Here is a 16,950-nt window from a genome sequence, read left to right on the forward strand (position 1 = left end):
CCCCCCGGGGCTGGGGAAGGAAGGGGGTTGAGCCCCCCGGGGCTGGGGAAGGGGGTCCTGGCTGGGGAGGAGGGTGTGGGATGGGGACAGGGGTTGTGTGCCATTCTCGGGGACAAAGGTCCTGGGGGTGGGAAAGGGAAAGAGGTGGGGAGCAGGGAAAGGTGTGAGATGGAGAGGGGGCAGGCGGGGAGTGAGGGGCAGTGCCAGGGGGCTCGGGGAGGGATGGGGGGCTGAGGAGGTACTTAGGGGGCTTGGGGGGTCCCTGCCTGTCCCGGGGCAGCAGGGGAGAGGGGTCCGGTGGCCCTGCGGGGATGGCGGGAGGGGCCGTCGCGGTGCTGTTTGGGGCGGGTTTGGGGGCGGCCCCGGCTCGGTGGGACCCGGGGGGGCGGCGGGGCCGGTCGGGCCGGTTCCCTCCCCGCGACCGGGCCCTTCCTGGGGGGAAGAGGAAGAGGAAGGGCCGAGCCCGGCCGGCGCCGCGTTCCCGGGTAGGGGCGGGCGGTTACGCGGCGGGGGCGGGGAGGGGTCCGGGGTGCGCTCGGCGCGGTGTCCGGGCCGGGGCGCGGGGATGCGCCGTGTCCCGCCCGCAGCGGAGCGGGGCTGGGGGCGGGGCTGGGAACCGTGCTGCGAGCGGCGCTGCGGGGCGAGCGGGGCCGGCTCCAACGGGCACTTCCCCTGGCCACGGCTCCGGGCGCACGCCGGCTCCGCTGCCCGCCGGGGTCACCGCCACCCCCAGCGCACTCACCCTCTGCTTCTGACCCCCAAACCCCCTCCTTCTGCCCCTAAACCTCCTCCTGCCCCCAAACCCCCTGCTCCTTCTGCCCCCTAAATCCCCTCCTTCTGCCTCTAACCTTCCTCCTCCTGCCCCCAAACCCCCCCTTCTGCCCCTAAACCTCCTCCTGCCCCTCATACCCCCTCCTTCTGCCCCCCAAACTCCTTCCTTCTGCCCCCCAAACCTCCTCCTTCTGAACCCCAAACCCCCTCCTTCTGACCCCCAAACCCCCTCCTTCTGACCCTAAACCTCCTCCTGCCCCCAAACCCCCCCTTCTGCCCCTAAACCTTCTCCTTCTGCCCCTCATACCCCCTCCTTCTGCCCCCCAAACTCCTTCCTTCTGCCCCCCAAACTCCTTCCTTCTGCCCCCCAAACCCCCTCCTTCTGCCCCTAACCCCCCTCCTTCTGCCCTTCAAACCTCCTCCTGCCCCCAAACCCCCTGCTCCTTCTGCCCCCAAACCCCCTCCTTCTGCCCCCAAACCCCCTCCTTCTGCCCCCAAACTCCTTCCTTCTGACCCCCAAACCCCCTGCTCCTTCTGTCCCCAAACCCCCTGCTCCTTCTGTCCCCAAATCCCCTCCTTCTGTCCCCAAACCCCTTCCTTCTGTCCCCCAAACCCCCTGCTCCTACTGTCCCCAAACCCCCTGCTCCTTCTGTCCCCCAAATCCCTTCCTTCTGTCCCCAAACCCCCTGCTCCTGACCCCCAAACCCCCTCCTGCTGTCCCCCAAACCCCCTGCTCCTTCTCCCCCCCAACCCCCCTGCTCCTTCTCCCCCCCAAACCCCCTCCTTCTGTCCCCAACCCCCCTGCTCCTTCTGCCCCCCAAAGCCCTCTCCGTTTACCGCTCCCCTCTGCCCGCACCCCCAGCCTCTGCCCCTGCGCGCCGGCAGCTCTCGTGCCCCGCCATGGGCTCCCTGTTCCGCAGCGAGGAGGTTTGCCTGGCCCAGCTCTTCCTGCACTCGGCCTCGGCGTACAGCTGTGTCAGCGAGCTGGGCGAGCGCGGGCTGCTCGAGTTCAGGGACGTACGTGGGGGCTGGGGGGGTTGGGGTGCTCTGGGGGCAGCGGGCTTGGGCTGAGAGGGTTGGGGTTGCTCAGGGTGCTGAGGGTTTTGGGTGGGTGCTTTGGGGGTGCAGGGGGGTGGGTTTGGGGGCAGGGGATGAGTGTTGGTGGTTTGGGGTGCTCAGGGTGCTGGGGGTTTGGGGTGGGTGCTTTAGGGGTGCAAGGGGTTGGTCTGGGAGAGTTTGGGTGGTTGGGGTTGCTCTGGGTGCTGGGGTTTGGGGCGGGTGCTTTGGGAGTGCAAGGGATTGGTCTGGGTGAGTTTGGGTGGTTTGGGGTGCTCAGGGTGCTGGGGTTTAGGGTGGGTGCTTTGGGGGTGCAGGGGGGTTGGTTTGGGTGGGTTTGGGGGCAGGGGGTGAGTTTGGGTGGTTGGGGTGCTCAGGGTGCTGGGGGTTTGGGGTGGGTGCTTTAGGGGTGCAAGAGGTTGGTCTGGGTGAGTTGGGATGGTTTGGGGTGCCATGGGTGCAAGGAAATGGGTTTTAATGGATTGAGGGGCTCTGGGTACAGGAGTGGAGTGGTTTGGGGTGCTGTGGGTGCAGAGTGGGTGGTTTGGGCTGCCATGTGTGCAAAGGACTGGTTTTGGGTGGTTTGGGGGTCTCTGGGTGCAGGGGGTGAGTGGTTTGGGGTGCTGTGGGTGCAAGGGACTGGGTTTGGGAGTCTCTGGGTGCAGGGGGTGAGTGGTTTGGGGTGCTGTGGGTGCAAGGGACTGGGTTTGGGGGTCTCTGGGTGCAGGGTGTGGGTGGTTTGGGGTGCTGTGGGTGCAAGGGCCTGGGTTTGGGTGGTTTGGAGGGCTCTGGGTGCAGGGAGTGAGTGGTTTGGGGGTCTCTGGGTGCAGGGTGTGGGTGGTTTGGGCTGGATGTGTGCAAAGGACTGGTTTTGGGTGGTTTGGGGGTCTCTGGGTGCAGGGTGTGGGTGGTTTGGGCTGGATGTGTGCAAAGGACTGGTTTTGGGTGGTTTGGGGGTCTCTGGGTGCAGGGTGTGGGTGGTTTGGGGTGCTGTGGGTGCAAGGGACTGGGTTTGGGGGTCTCTGGGTGCAGGGGGTGTGTGGTTTGGGGTGCTGTGGGTGCAAGGGACTGGGTTTGGGGGTCTCTGGGTGCAGTGTGTGGGTGGTTTGGGGTGCTGTGGGTGCAAGGGACTGGGTTTGGGAGTCTCTGGGTGCAGGGTGTGGGTGGTTTGGGGTGCTGTGGGTGCAAGGGACTGGGTTTGGGAGTCTCTGGGTGCAGGGTGTGGGTGGTTTGGGGTGCTGTGGGTGCAAGGGACTGGGTTTGGGGGTCTCTGGGTGCAGGGGGTGAGTGGTTTGGGGTGCTGTGGGTGCAAGGGCCTGGGTTTGGGGGTCTCTGGGTGCTGGGGGTGAGTGGTTTGGGGTGCTGTGGGTGCAAGGGCCTGGGTTTGGGGGTCTCTGGGTGCTGGGGGTGAGTGGTTTGGGGTGCTGTGGGTGCAAGGGACTGGGTTTGAGGGTCTCTGGGTGCAGGGTGTGGGTGGTTTGGGGTGCTGTGGGTGCAAGGGACTGCGTTTGGGGGTCTCTGGGTGCAGGGGGTGAGTGGTTTGGGGTGCTGTGGGTGCAAGGGACTGCGTTTGGGGGTCTCTGGGTGGAGGGTGTGGGTGGTTTGGGGTGCTGTGGGTGCAAGGGACTGGGTTTGGGGGTCTCTGGGTGCAGGGGGTGTGTGGTTTGTGCTGCCCTGCATCCCGAGGGCTGTGGCATGATGCTGAGCCACGTTTGCTGGGGCTGCTGGACCCTCCCCACCCCTCCGGGGCTGTGCCATGACCGTGTCCCCCCTGCTCTGGCAGCTGAACCCCACCGTGAGCCCCTTCCAGCGGCGCTTCGTCGGCGAGGTGCGGCGCTGCGAGGAGATGGAGAAAACCTTCAGTGAGTGAGGGGAGAGGCTGCAGCCCTGGGGAGGCTGAGGGGGGATCCCATTAATGTTTATAAGTGTCTGAATGGTGGGTGTCAGGAGCTTGGGGCAGCACTGATTTCTGTGGTACCCAGCAGCAGGACAAGGGGTGATGGGATGGAGCTGGAACACAAACAGTTCCACTGGAACATAAGGAGAAACTGCTTCAGTGTTTCAGTGAGGGAGCCCTGGCCCAGGCTGCCCAGGGAGGCTGTGGAGGCTCCTTCCTTGGGGGTCTCCAAAACCCCCCTGGACACGTTCCTGTGTGACCTGATCTAGGTGGGAGCTGCTCCTGCAGGGGGTTGGGCTGGGTGAGCTCTGGGGGTCCCTTCCAACCCCCCACCACTGTGATTCCATGAGTGCTGGGGCAGGACCTGGGGGGCTGTTTGTGGGGAGGTGGGGGGTGACTCCCTGAGCACTCCCTTCAACTTCTCTGTCTGTGTGTGTCTGTCTGTCTGTCTCTGTGTCTGTGTGTCTATGTGTGTCTCTGTCTCTGTGTGTCTGTGTGTCTTTCTGTGTGTGTGTGTTCATGTGTGTCTGTGTCCGTGTGTCCCTGTGTGTGTGTCTGTCTGTCTCTGTGTGTCCATGTGTGTGTGTATGTCTGTCTCTGTGTGTGTGTGTGTCTATCTGTCTCTGTGTGCGTGTCTGTGTGTCCCTCTGTGTGTGTCCGTCTGTCTTTATGTGTGTCCGTGTGTGTGTGTCTGTCTCTGTGTGTCTGTGTGTCCGTGTGTGTGTGTATGTGTCTGTCTGTGTGTGTGTCTGTCTCTATGTGTGTCCATGTGTATGTCTGTCTGTCCCTGTGTGTGTGTCCGTCTGTCTCTATGTGTGTCTGTGCGTGTCTGTGTGTCCGTCTGTCTCTGTGTGTCCCTGTGTGTCTGTCTCTGTGTGTCCCTGTGTGTGTGTATGTCTGTCTCTATGTGTGTCTGTGTGTCCGTCTGTGTGTCTGTCTGTCTCTGTGTCTCCGTGTGTGTGTGTCCGTCTCTCTCCGTGTGTGCGTGTCCGTCTGTCCGTCTGTCTCCGTGTTTGTGTGTCCGTCTGTCCGTCTGTCTCCGTGTGTGCGTGTCCGTCTGTCTCTGTGTGTGTGTGTCTGTCCGTCTGTCTCCATGTGTCTCTGTGTGTGTGTCCGTCTGTCTCCATGTATGTGTGTCCGTGTGTCCGTCTGTCTCCATGTGTGTGTGTCCGTCTGTCCGTCTGTCTCTGTGTGTCCGTGTGTGTGTGTCCGTCTGTCTCTGTGTGTGTCTGTCCGTCTGTCTCCGTGTGTCTCTGTGTGTGTGTCCGTCTGTCTCCATGTGTGTGTGTGTCCGTCTGTCTGTCTGTCTCCGTGTGTGTGTGTCTGTCTGTCTCTGTGTGTCCGTCTGTGTGTGGTGTCCCAGCGTTCCTGCAGCAGGAGCTGCGCGAGGCCGGGCGGGCGCCGGCTCGGTGCCGGGAGGCTCCTGGCGCGCCGCTGGCTCGGGAAGCGCTGCGGCTGCAGGAACAGGCCGAGCGCCTGGCGCAGGAGCTGCGGGAGGTCACCCGCAACCGCGCGTCGCTGCGCGGCCGCCTCTGCCAGCTGCGCCGCTACCTGCACGTGCTGCGCGAGGGGCGGCGCTTCACCAGCCCCGCGGTGCGTCCGGGGCCGGGGGGAGGGACGGGTGTCCCCGCCGTCCCGGGGGCGTCCCGGGGGCGCCCCGCAGCCCCCGGCCTCACGTCCCCGCTGCCCGCCCCTGCAGGCTCCGCCGGGCTCCCCGCCGCGGCCCCACGCGCTCTCGGAGCTGGAGCCCGGCCTCGACCCCGCGCTGCACCGGCACCTCGAGCGCAAGATCAGGTGAGGGACGGGGGCACGGCTGGGGGCGAGGGCTGTGGGGCAATGAGGCGGCCACGGGGCAGGGATGGGGGGTGAAGGTTGGGGAGGGGCTGGGGGGCAGTGGCTCGGCCATGGGGCAGCTGGGAAAGCTGTGGGATGAGGGATGGACGTGGGCTGTGGGGCAGGAATGGAGGGGTCAGGGTCAGGGTTGGAGATGGGCTGTGGGATGGGAATGGGGGATCAGGGTCAGGGTCAGGGTTGGAGATGGGCTGTGGGATGGTAGCGGAGGATCAGGGTCTGGGGTGAGGGTTGGGGATGGCCTGTGGGGCAGGAATGGAGGATCAGGGTCTGGGGTCAGGGTTGGGGATGGGCTGTGGGGCAGGAATGGAGGATCAGGGTCTGGGGTCAGGGTTGGGGATGGGCTGTGGGACAGGAATAGTGGGGTCAGGGTCTAGGGTAAGGGATGGAGATGGGCTGTGGGGCAGGAATGGAGGATCAGGGTCTGGGGTAGGGATTGGAGATGGGCTGTGGGGCAGGAATGGAGGATCAGGGTCTGAGGTCAGGGTTGGGGATGGGCTGTGGGACAGTGGCATGGAGGATCAGGGTCTGGGGTCAGGGTTGGACATGGGCATGGCCATAGGACAGGAATAGTGGGGTCAGGGTGTGGGGTCGTGCTTGGAGATGTGCTGTGGGGCAGTGGCCTGGCCGTGGGGCATCGCTGTGTGTGGGGATGAGCCGTGGGGCAGGGCCTGGCTGTGGGGCAGGGGCAGCAGCGTGGGGCAGGGGCAGCAGCGTGGGGCCGTGTCCCTGCAGCTTCGTGGCCGGGGTCATCCACCCGTGGCGGGTGAGCGCCTTCGAGCGGCTGCTGTGGCGAGCCTGCCGCGGCTACCTGGTGGCCAGCTTCGTGGAGATGCCCGAGCCCATGGAGGACCCGGCCACGGTGAGCAGGGCAGCGGGGCTGGGGACGGCAGGAGGGGAACGGGGGAGGAGGTTGGGCTGGTGGGGGCTGACGTGGGCTCCGCTGTCCCCAGGGCGAGAGCATCACTTGGGTCATCTTCCTCATCTCCTGCTGGGGCGAGCAGATCGGGCAGAAGATCCGCAAGATCTCGGACTGGTGAGGCCCCGGGGCTGGGCACACCGAGGTTTATTTAAGCACAGGCTGGGGGTTGCCCCAGAGCCCCCAGCACAGCCCAGTCCCTCCGTCCCAGCTTCCACTGCCACGTGTACCCCTACCCGGAGAGCGAGGCCAGCCGGGCCGACACCGTGAGCGGGCTGCACAGCCAGATCCAGGAGCTCAGCGTGGTGAGCTGGGGGCTGGGCATGGCCCACAGCCAGGACCATCCCAACCCCATCCCAACCCCATCCCAACCCCATCCCCGACCCCATCCCTGACCCCGTCCCTGACCCACGGCGCCCGCCCTCAGGTGCTGGAGGAGACGGAGCAGTACCTGGCGCAGGTGCTGGACAAGGTGGCGCTGGCCCTGCCAGCCTGGAGGGTGCAGGTGCAGAAGATGAAGGCCATCTACCTCGTCCTCAACCAGTGCAGCTTCGATGTCACCCAGAAGTGCCTCATCGCCGAGGTCTGGTGCCCCGTCAGGGACCTCGCCCAGGTGCAGGAGGCCCTGCGCCAGGGATCGGTGGGTGCCGCGGGGTCCCCGTGGCCTCGTGCCAGAGGTCACTCAAGCGTCCCCAACTGTCCTCGTGCGAGAGGTTTCTGGGTGTCCCAGTGTCCTGGTGGCAGGGCTTGCCTTGGTGTCCTCATGTCCTCGTGCCAGGGTTGCTCAGTGTCCCCATGTCCTCGTGCCAGGGTTGGTCAGTGTCCCAGTGTCCTTGTGCCAGGGTTGGTCAGTGTCCCAGTGTCCTTGTGCCAGGGTTGGTCAGTGTCCCCGTGTCCTTGTGCCAGGGGTTGCTTGGTGTCCCTGTGTCCCTGTGCCCTCAGGCCAGGGGTTGCTTGGCGTCCCCATGTCCTTGTGCCGGGGTTGCTTGGTGTCCTTGTGTCCTCATGGCAGGAGTTGCTCAGTGTCCCTGTGTGCTCATGCTGGGATTGCCCAGTGTCCCCATACCAGGGGTTGCTCAGTGTCCCCATACTGGGATTGCTCAGTGTCCCATGTCCCTATGCAGTAGTTTCTCAGTGTCCCATGTCCCCACACCAGGGATTACTCAGTGTCCCCACGTCCCCATGCTGGACTTGCTCAGTGTCCCCACACCATGGTTTCTCAGTGTCCCAATGCCCCTATGCCAATGGTTTCTCAGTGTCCCATGTCCCCATACTGGATTTGCTCAGTGTCCCATATCCCCACACCACTGGTTCCTGTGTCACATGTCCCCATGCTGGGATTGCTGAGTGTCCCATGTCCCTATACCAGTGGTATCTCAGTGTCCCATGTCCCCACACCAGGGATTGCTCAGTGTCCCCATGCTGGGATTGCTCAGTGTCCCCTGCCCCCACACCAGTGGTGTCCCAGTGTCCCCTGTGCCCACACCAGTGGTGTTTCAGTGTCCCCTGTGCCCACACCGGTGGTTCCCGTGTCCCCTGTGCCCGTTGCTGCCCCCGTGGCTGAGGCACCGGGCGCTCTCCGCGCAGTACAAGAGCGGCTCGAGCGTGGAGTGCTTCGTGCAGCGCGTCCCCAGCTCCCTCAGTCCCCCCACCCTCATCCGCACCAACAAGTTCACCGCCGGCTTCCAGAGCATCGTGGATGCCTACGGGGTGGCCAGTTACCAGGAGGTCAACCCAGGTAAAGCCAACCCTGTGCCCGTCCGTGCTGCATGCCAGGGCTGGGGGGGATGCCAGCCCGTGTGACGTGCCCCCCGTGCTCCCGCAGCGCCTTATGCCATCATCACCTTCCCCTTCATCTTTGCCATCATGTTTGGGGACGTGGGGCACGGGCTGCTCATGTTCCTCTTTGCTCTCTGGATGGTGGTGTATGAGAACAGCCCCAGCCTGAAGCAGGCCAGCAACGAGGTGAGGAGGGCACGGGGATGGGATGGGATGGGATGGGATGGGATGGGATGGGATGGGATGGGATGGGATGGGATGGGATGGGATGGGGTGGGGTGGGATGGGGAAGGGATGGAGGTACAGGGTGGGAATGGTGGGACAGGATGGGGTTGGAGGTGTGGGATGAAGGTGATGGGACAAATTGGGAGTGGAGGTGTGGGATGGGGATGGTGGGACGGGATGGGGATGGTGGGACGGGATGGGGATGGTGGGATGGTATTGGATGTATGGGATGGGGATGATGGGACAGGATGGGGTTGGTGGTGTGAGATGGGGATGGTGGGATGGAATGGGGATGATGGGACAGGACGGGGATGGTGGGTTGGGATAAGGTTGGTGGTGTGGGATGGGGATGATGGGACAGGATAGGGTTGATGGTGTGGGATGGGGATGGTGAGGTGGGATGGGGATGATGGGACAGGATAGGGTTGATGGTGTGAGATGGAGATGGTGGGATGGAATGGGGATGATGGGACAGGACGGGGATGGTGGGATGGGATTGGATGTATGGGATGGGGATGGTGGGATGGGATAAGGTTGGTGGTGTGGGATGGGGATGATGGGACAGGATAGGGTTGATGGTGTGGGATGGGGATGGTGAGGTGGGATGGGGATGGTGAGGTTGGATGGGGATGGTGGAGTGGGACAAGGACAGTATGGGGCAGGGGAGGTGGTGTGGGACACGGGAACCACGTTTGCCCCCACCAGATCTGGCAGACCTTCTTCGAGGGGCGTTACCTCATCCTGCTCATGGGAGCCTTCTCCATCTACACCGGCTTCATCTACAACGAGTGCTTCAGCAAAGCCACCGTCATCTTCCCCTCGGGCTGGAGCGTGGCCGCCATGGCCAACCACTCCTCCTGGAGGTGGGGCTCTCAGCCCCCCCTGAACCCTGCCTGTGTCCCCACCAGCACTGACTCCCCCTCTCTCTGCCCACAGCTCCGACTACCTCGCCACCCACCCCTCCCTCACCCTGGACCCCAACGTCACCGGTGTCTTCCAAGGGCCGTATCCTTTCGGGATCGACCCAGTGAGTGTGCTGTGGGGAAGAGGATGGTTGGGGTGGGACCCCTTGGTTGGGGTGGGACGCCTTGGTTGGGGTGGGCCCCAGAGTCTCACCCACCTTGTCCTTGCCAGATCTGGAGCTTGGCTACCAACCACCTCAACTTCCTCAACTCCTTCAAGATGAAGATGTCGGTGGTGCTGGGCATCGTGCACATGGGCTTCGGCATCCTGCTGGGAGCCTTCAACCACGTGTGAGTGTCCGTGGGCTTTGTGGCTTGGGGGGGAAACTGGGGCTGGTGGGTGAGTGGGGGTCCTGGAGGAGGGTGGGAGGGAGCCGAGGGTGCTTGGGGGGGAAACTGGGGCTGGTGGGTGGGTGGGGGTCCTGGAGGAGGGTGGGAGGGAGCTGAGGGTGCCTGGGGATGGAAACTGGGGCTGGTGGGTGGGTGGGGGTCCTGGAGGAGGGTGGGAGGGAGCCGAGGGTGCGTCGCTGAGCGTGGCCGACGTCCCCCCACCCAGGCACTTCAAGCAGCGGCACCGGCTGGTGCTGGAGCTCCTGCCCGAGATGGTTTTCCTCTTGGCTCTCTTTGGCTACCTCGTCTTCCTCATCTTCTACAAGTGGCTCAAGTTCAACACCACCAACTCCCAGGCGGCACCCAGCATCCTCATCCACTTCATCGACATGTTCCTCTTCGCCTCCAACCCCGGCAACCTCCCGCTCTTCCAGGGACAGGTGAGTCCTGGCCAGGAGCAGCCCCGGGGTGGGGGGGACTCACAGGCCTTGGGTGGCCAAGTGCTGGAGGAGCCGCTGTCCCGGTGCTGCAGGAGCCGCTGCAGATGGTGCTGGTGGTGCTGGCGCTGGCGTCGGTGCCCGTCCTGCTCCTGGGGACGCCGCTCTACCTGTGCTGCCAGCGGCGGGCGGCGAGGCGGGGCTGTGCCATGGTGAGCCTGGGCTGGGGGCTCTGGTGGGGCTCTGGGGGGTGCGGTGGGGAGGGGTCTCACCGCCTGTGCCGTCCCCGTTCAGCGGGAGCCGCTGCTGGAGGGGCAGGAGGCCGGTAACTCCGTCAACGCCACCGAGGAGGACGTGGAGAGCGGTGGGCACGGCGCCGAGGCCGAGGTGAGAGGGGCGCTGGGTTGAAGGGTGATGGTGGTGGTGGTGGTGGGGGTGGTTCCTGGCTGATGTCCCTTGTCCCCACTCCATCTCTGCAGCACTGGGACTTTGCTGAGGTGTTCATGCACCAGGCCATCCACACCATCGAGTTCTGCCTGGGCTGCGTCTCCAACACCGCGTCCTACCTGCGCCTCTGGGCTCTCAGCCTGGCCCATGCCCGTGAGTCCCCCTCCCAGCTACCCCCCTCCCCGGGAGCCGCCCCCAGAGCCTCACCCCTTCCCCCCCATATCCCACCTCCCCCATGTCCCACCCCAGAGCTGTCGGAGGTGCTGTGGAGCATGGTGATGCGCAACGGCTTCGTGTGGCTGAGCTACGTGGGCGGCGTGGTGCTGGTGCCCGTCTTCGCCGCCTTCGCCGCGCTGACCGTGGCCATCCTGCTGGTGATGGAGGGGCTCTCCGCCTTCCTCCACGCCCTGCGCCTGCACTGGTGAGCCCACCGGCGGGGGGAGGCTGATTTCCCCCCTCCCTCCCCTCACCCACCCTTTGTCCTCGGCAGGGTGGAGTTTCAGAACAAGTTTTACGTGGGCGCCGGGTACAAGCTGTGCCCCTTCGCCTTTGCGCCCGACGCCTGGGAGTAGCTGTGCCCACCCCCCTCCCCGTGGATGGGTGCTGGGGTGGGGTGGGCTCAGAGCATCGGCTGGACCCAACCCCACACCACCCCCCTTGAGATGGTTCCCCTCCTCCAAACCCCCGGGGGCTGGGGGGCAGCGTCCTCCCCATCCCCTCCCTGGCAGCCAATAAAGCCGTCCCCGTGGCTCCGCGTCGCCGTGCTGTGCCGTGGGGGGTCCCGGGGGGGATGGGGGTGCCCCCTGCCCTCATTGCTGCCCATAGCTGTAGGGGCTGAGCGGGGGGAAGGTGGGCAGGGGGTAGGGCAGGGTGGGGGGCTTGGCCCCCACGTAGATGCCGGGGGGGCAGGTGAGGGGCTGGAAGGGGGGCACGGGCAGCTCGGGGAAAGCCGGGGGAGGCGCTGGCGGGGTGGGTGGTGGGGGCACGGCGGGGGTCAGTGCCCCACGGCTGCGGGGAGCCCCTGCAGGGGGCAGGGACAGCAGGAGGGGGTCAGCCCCCTCCTCGGCTCCCCCCTCAGCCCCCCTACCTTTGTCCTGCTTCTCGGGGCGGGAGGGCAGCGCCGTGGCCCGGGCACGGGGCATCGCGCCCAGCAGGGACCCTGCGGCCACCCCACACCTGCAGGAGAGACGGGGGGAGCTCAGGGGGGCTCAGGGGGGGCTCAGGGGGCAGCCCCCCCCGTTGTGGTGTCAGGGATGGGGGGCAGGGTCCTCACCACGGCTCGGGGTCCCCATCCCGAAAGCCCTTGGCGAAGGGGTTGCTGGCGATCTTCAGCTGGGTGATCTGCAGAGGGGAGCGGAGTCAGGGGGTCCCCGGGGCGGGACGTGGGGGTCCCCCTGTCCCCGGGGCTCACCCTGTGGTTCTGGTAAGCTGTGACCGCCATGAACTGCGTCTCGGGGAAGCTGAAGGACTTGAAGTTCTGGTGAGCGAAGCGCTCGCTGTCGCGGCGCGGGTCCACCAGCACCACGTGGAAACGGGGCTGGTAGCGGTGCATGGAGTTGAGGATGATCTGGGGAGGGAGAAGGGAGAGGTGAGCAGGACCCCCCCCCACACACACACACCGCCCCCCAGCCCGTCCCCAGCCCCGGGGCCTCACGTGGCCGTTGTCATCCAGGAGGTTGTTGGTGAGCTTGAGCTTGTCGAAGGAGACGATTTGCCGCATCCACTGAGCGCCCTTGGCCGGCGAGTCGGGGTGGAAGTGCACGCGGCCGGGGGCTGCAGGGTCAGCCCGGCCCGCTGCCAGCCAGGAGGAGCTGTGGAAGGCGTACCTGTGGGGCGAGCAGGGGGTGAGCACCGCGGGATCCGGCCCCTCTCTGCCCCCGTCGCTCCCTCCCCACCTGTATCTCTTGTCGTCCAGGGGGATGAAGTCCATGAGCAGGACGTAGTCGGCCGACGGGTCCAGCCCCGACAGCTTCACCTGGAAAGTGGGGAACATCCTCCTGCGGGGAGAAAAGGGGGGGAAGGAGGTGTCCCCCCAAGCCTGGCCGAGCCCCTGCCCCTCTCCTGTACCCACCTGCCCGCCTTGGTGACGATCATCTCGGTGCCCAGGCGGTTGAACTCCTCCCAGAGGCCGCCCATCTCCAGCCGTGCCGCGGCGTGGCACACGCGCCGGTTCTTGCCGCCGCTGCCGGGCTCCTCGCCGGCCCAGCCCAGGCTGGGGCTGCAGTGGGGGCCCTCGCCCGGCCCCCCCAGGAAGGCTGTGGAAGGGTAAGGGGGTGTGGGGGAGGGTTCTGACCCTAGAGTCGCCACAGAATCACAGAGTGGGTGGGTTGGAGAAGCGCTTGGAGCTGCTGGAGAGCACCCCCTGAGCCCTCAGCACCTCAGCCCCACGGCTTTGGGGTCCCTCCAGGGCTGGGCACTGCCCCAGCTGCCTGGGCAGCCTGGCACAGGGGCTGACACCCCTCTCAGGGAAACAGCTCAGCCTCTTTGACAAGAGTCCCTTTCCCCTTGTCCTGCACCCTAGATGCGGGAGCAGCCCCCCACCATACCCCCCCCAGCCCCCCCATTGCGCCCTCCCCGGTGCTGGGTCCGAGGGGGGCTGTTACCTGCCATGGCTGGGCTGGAGGTGTCGGTGGCTCTGGCTCGGTGGCGGCTGGGACCCCTCTGCAGCCCAGCTCCAGCCCGGCCCCGCAGCCTGCCGAGGGTTTTATGGACCAGCTCGGGGGTGGAGACGCGGGGGCTGGAGCTGCTGTGGTCCTCGGGGGCTGGAGCACAGCCCCCTTCCCCCAGCCCTGCTGCTGACGGACGGGAGGCGAGCGCTGGCCCCGGGACGGCCGGACCTCGGGGTGCCCTGTGCTGGGGAGGGACGGCTCTCCTGGGGGTCCCTGTCACACATCTGAGCAGGGAGGGGGAGCTGGGGGGCTGCTCTGCCCCTGTCCCCCCCGGGCAAAGCCCCTCCTGGCACGTGGCAGCCGCCGTCAACACCCGCTATGAAAAGCCACCTTGAGATGTGGAGGCACCTGCAACGTGCTGGCTGCTGGTGCAGAGCCTCTGCAGCTCCGAGGAGGGGGCAGCGAAAGGCTTCTCCCCTCCCCTGCACCCACCCCAAACGCTGGCCCTGTCTCTGCCCTGGTTCCCGTGGCCCCCTCCAGCCTGACCTGACAGTGGGAGCTGGATGGGACACGTGTGGGGAGGTGATGCAGGGGGCTGTGGGGAGAGGGGGGGGGATGAACAGAGGGTCCACTCCAGAGCCCCCCACTCCCCTCCAGCTGCAATGGAGCCAGTGGGTCATTACCCGCTCTGGGAGCGTGTTTGGGTAGGCTGGGGGGATGTGGGATGGACATCCTCACAGGGGTGCTGATGGCTGCCTGTCACTGGCTCTACCCCAGCCATGATGGCACTGGGCAAGGGCTGAAACGCCTCCCCTGCTTTGTTGCCTCCAACCTGGGGGCACTCAGCCCTCACTTCTGCTTTGGGGTCGGTGCTTCGACCCTTCCCATGGAGAGGAAGCCCTCTGGCTCCCCTGCGCTGCCCCAGCGGCTGCGTGCCAGGGCTTTGGGCAGGACTGGCTTTTGGGAGCTGGGAGGGAGCACCTTGCCAAGCTCCCCACGTCCCTCCCAGCCCCGTGTCCCGTGCCCCGCGGTGCTGGCGCAGCCCCATCCATCTCCCGCTGTCAGCCGCGCCGGGGCCGCGGGGCCGCTATCGAGCGCCGAGATGAGAAGGTGCGAGAGGCAGCTCTGACAGCGGGGAGGAGGATGGAGGGGGCTCAGCCCCAGGCAGCAGCAGCAGCAGCAGCAGCCAGGGCTGGTGTGCAGCATCACACCGCGCTCTGCAGCCGATTTGCCCTTCTGTAGAGATAAAGAAAGGTGAGGATCCAGCCCTGGAAGGGTTTTAAACCCCCAAAAAGGTGCCCAGAGCAGGGGTTTGCCCCCAGCCGTGCACTGAGGGCAGCCTCTGGCTCCAAGGCTGTAGAGCATCACTTCTCAGCATCCCAGCTGATGTCTAACCCAACCCCACTGTTTGGTTTCTGCTTGCCCAGATGTGGCTGAACTCTGGTGCCGATCTGTGGCGCATTCGTTGTCCCTTCGTGTGTGGCTCTGGGGGGGGTTTCAGCCTCTTGCCCCAGCAGGAGCTGTGGGTCAGTGCTTTCTGCAGCAAAGTCAGTTCCCATCCTGCAAAATCCACCCTCTGCCCTTACCCCTGAGTGGTTTCTGCTGCCCTTGGCACACCCAGGAGAGTGACAAAGCCCAGAGCTGGTCGTTTTCTTTGTGCTGCTTAGTCCGGGGAAGCAGCAACTAGAGGAGATGACCCCAACTTGAGTGAACAAGGGGGCTTTGGGCTCTTTTTCAGAGCAAACCACAGAACAACCTCCCCATCTTCCACCCTTTGAGCATTTCACAGGCAGCAGCAGCTCCACAAGCACCGTGTTTGGCATCAGGGAGCTGAGGGGGACAGTCCTGCAGGAGCTGAGCCAGAGCTGGGGACAAGGTCAGTGGTGCCAGGCGCTCCGCTGGGTGTGAAAAGGCTGTAGGAAGAGGTTCAGCACGTCTTCTGTTGGGCTTGGGAACCACCATCAGAGACAATGGCAGCCCTGGGGCTTCCCTTCATCCCTTCAGAAGGAGCCTTTTCCCCCTCTCAGTCCCTTGTCACTCTCCTCAGCTGATCCTTCCCACCACTTTCCTTCCAGTTTTGGGCACCTCTCCTTTTTCCCTTGTGGGCTTTCCTCGGTGGGACTAAGCAGCAGATGCCCCTGGAAGCCCTCTCCAGGCAGAGGATGGAGAGAAGAGTGAGCAGAGGATGTACCAAGGGCAATCCCAGAGACGTGGGCTTGGAGGGAGAAGCTGCTCAGATTAAATCCAGTCAGGAGCAAGAGCCTTTGCTGGTTTATTGCACCCAGGGTCAAGCAGCCGAATCCTTCTGTGTTCCCAGAGCTTCCTGATCATTCCCTGGTTATTCTTTAACCCAGCTGAGGGTTGGTGGCCTGGCCAGCTCTATCAAACACCCTCCCAGCCTGTTTGTGCTCCCCTACCTCTCTTATCAGGGGACACCCTGCCCAGGAGGGGCTGTGCTGATCCTCCCGTGGCAGGAGCCCTGGCAGCCCTGTCTCCAGCACAGCCACCGTTGTCCCTCTGAGCCTCGGGGACCACCCAGGACAGAGGTTTCACACCCTCCCTGCCCCCTTTTTCAGTGTTTGGTTCCCCTCACAGGGTTGCTTTCCCTCCTCTTGTTTCTGACTGGAAGTTCCCAGTTGCACACTGAGGATGGGAAGCCTGAGCTTTACCCTCCCCTGCCGTGTGAAGCCCGTGGAAACACTTGCTGCTGGCATCAAAAAGAATATGACATTATCCATTCCTTCTTGTGCCCTGACAGGGGTCACAGAGCTTCCTCCACAGTCCCCAGAGCATCTCCCCTCGCTGCAGTGACAACACTCAACGCCTCTGTGTCCAACTTGCCTTCAGCACCACATAAGGGGAATAAAACCTCTCAGAGTCTCCAACTGTGGCCACAGCACGACCGCTCTGCTCCTTGGGGCTTCCTGCCAGAGCTGCCACACTCGAAACCAAAAGCACTTTTGCCCCTTGCACAAGCAGAGCTGGCTGTGTCGGGGAGACCAGCTGCTCCTGACGGCCCTCACGGACTTGTGTCGGGGTTAGCACTTGACCCATGAGAGGGAAAACACCCTGTGTGGCTCCAGGAGGAGAGTTACAGCCAGGGGAAGGAGCAGCCAGCAGGGTAACTCCTTTCTTTGCTGCTGGGCCATGATGAACTGGCAGTGACCCGGCTGGCACCTTGCACCTCATCATGCTGATTAGCTGCCAGTGGCTTTGGAGCCCCTCAGCTCTCAAAGGGCAGGAGCTGCTACAGCTACAGCCCCTGAAAGGTGTTTCAGCTTGTCTCTGTGGCACCCTCCAGGACTCCAGATGCAAATGGCTTTCCAACTGGAGCTGCTTGGACTTGAGAAAGCAGAAATGAGGCAATCCAAAGGAGGGTTGGACTAGATGACACCTCGAAGCCTCTTGTGTGACTCTGCACAAGCCCCAGTGTTGTAACACCTCAGCTGCCATGTGCTTGGGGTCTTGTGTCCGAGGTGGTCGTGTCTCCCCTGCAGAAAGCACATGCTGCAGCTCAGGGTGCAGCTGGAGCCAGCTCAGCTTGAGCTTGCAGGAGGAGCTGCCTTAGTTTGGGTTAAATCCATTAAACAGAGAGCTGAGCAACTGTTGTGAGGATAGGTGCCACCTCCCCTTGTTTAAATACCCAGTGATTAAAGCTGGGAATCAC

The 16,950-nt window shown here is 64.5% G+C and overlaps 2 protein-coding genes across 2 annotated transcripts; one reads left to right on the plus strand and one right to left on the minus strand.

Moving 5' to 3' along the window:
• The first annotated feature begins 443 nt into the window (after positions 1-443).
• Positions 444-11,422, plus strand: TCIRG1 (T cell immune regulator 1, ATPase H+ transporting V0 subunit a3). Its single transcript, XM_062000598.1, has 20 exons — positions 444-485; positions 1,634-1,788; positions 3,611-3,689; positions 5,088-5,317; positions 5,424-5,518; positions 6,311-6,437; positions 6,529-6,611; positions 6,706-6,799; positions 6,922-7,134; positions 8,082-8,232; positions 8,320-8,459; positions 9,204-9,361; positions 9,435-9,525; positions 9,633-9,751; positions 10,017-10,230; positions 10,323-10,439; positions 10,522-10,614; positions 10,707-10,827; positions 10,924-11,095; positions 11,165-11,422. Exons 2-20 carry the CDS (start codon positions 1,672-1,674, stop codon positions 11,244-11,246), a joined length of 2,496 nt encoding a protein of 831 aa, XP_061856582.1. The 5' UTR covers positions 444-485; positions 1,634-1,671; the 3' UTR covers positions 11,247-11,422.
• Positions 11,423-11,483: 61 nt separating this feature from the next.
• TBX10 (T-box transcription factor 10) lies at positions 11,484-13,284 on the minus strand. Its single transcript, XM_061999558.1, has 8 exons — positions 13,278-13,284; positions 12,746-12,929; positions 12,570-12,671; positions 12,329-12,500; positions 12,086-12,241; positions 11,948-12,015; positions 11,762-11,850; positions 11,484-11,695 (listed from the first exon to the last, which is right to left on the minus strand). Exons 1-8 carry the CDS (start codon positions 13,282-13,284, stop codon positions 11,484-11,486), a joined length of 990 nt encoding a protein of 329 aa, XP_061855542.1.
• Positions 13,285-16,950: the final 3,666 nt, after the last annotated feature.

This window comes from Colius striatus, chromosome 7 (assembly GCF_028858725.1).
Source record: "Colius striatus isolate bColStr4 chromosome 7, bColStr4.1.hap1, whole genome shotgun sequence".
Lineage (NCBI taxonomy): Eukaryota > Metazoa > Chordata > Aves > Coliiformes > Coliidae > Colius > Colius striatus.

Excerpts from the sequence above, each read along its gene's own strand:
- TCIRG1 (XM_062000598.1), top strand. The coding sequence starts at position 1,672 with ATGGGCTCCCTGTTCCGCAGCGAGGAGGTTTGCCTGGCCCAGCTCTTC. Across the intron at positions 1,789-3,610 it reads GGCTGCTCGAGTTCAGGGAC|CTGAACCCCACCGTGAGCCC; the intron begins GTACGTGGGGGC and ends CTGCTCTGGCAG. Across the intron at positions 9,526-9,632 it reads ATCCTTTCGGGATCGACCCA|ATCTGGAGCTTGGCTACCAA; the intron begins GTGAGTGTGCTG and ends TGTCCTTGCCAG.
- TBX10 (XM_061999558.1), bottom strand. Across the intron at positions 12,672-12,745 it reads ATCGTCACCAAGGCGGGCAG|GAGGATGTTCCCCACTTTCC; the intron begins GTGGGTACAGGA and ends TTCTCCCCGCAG. Across the intron at positions 12,016-12,085 it reads CAGCTTACCAGAACCACAGG|ATCACCCAGCTGAAGATCGC; the intron begins GTGAGCCCCGGG and ends TCCCCTCTGCAG.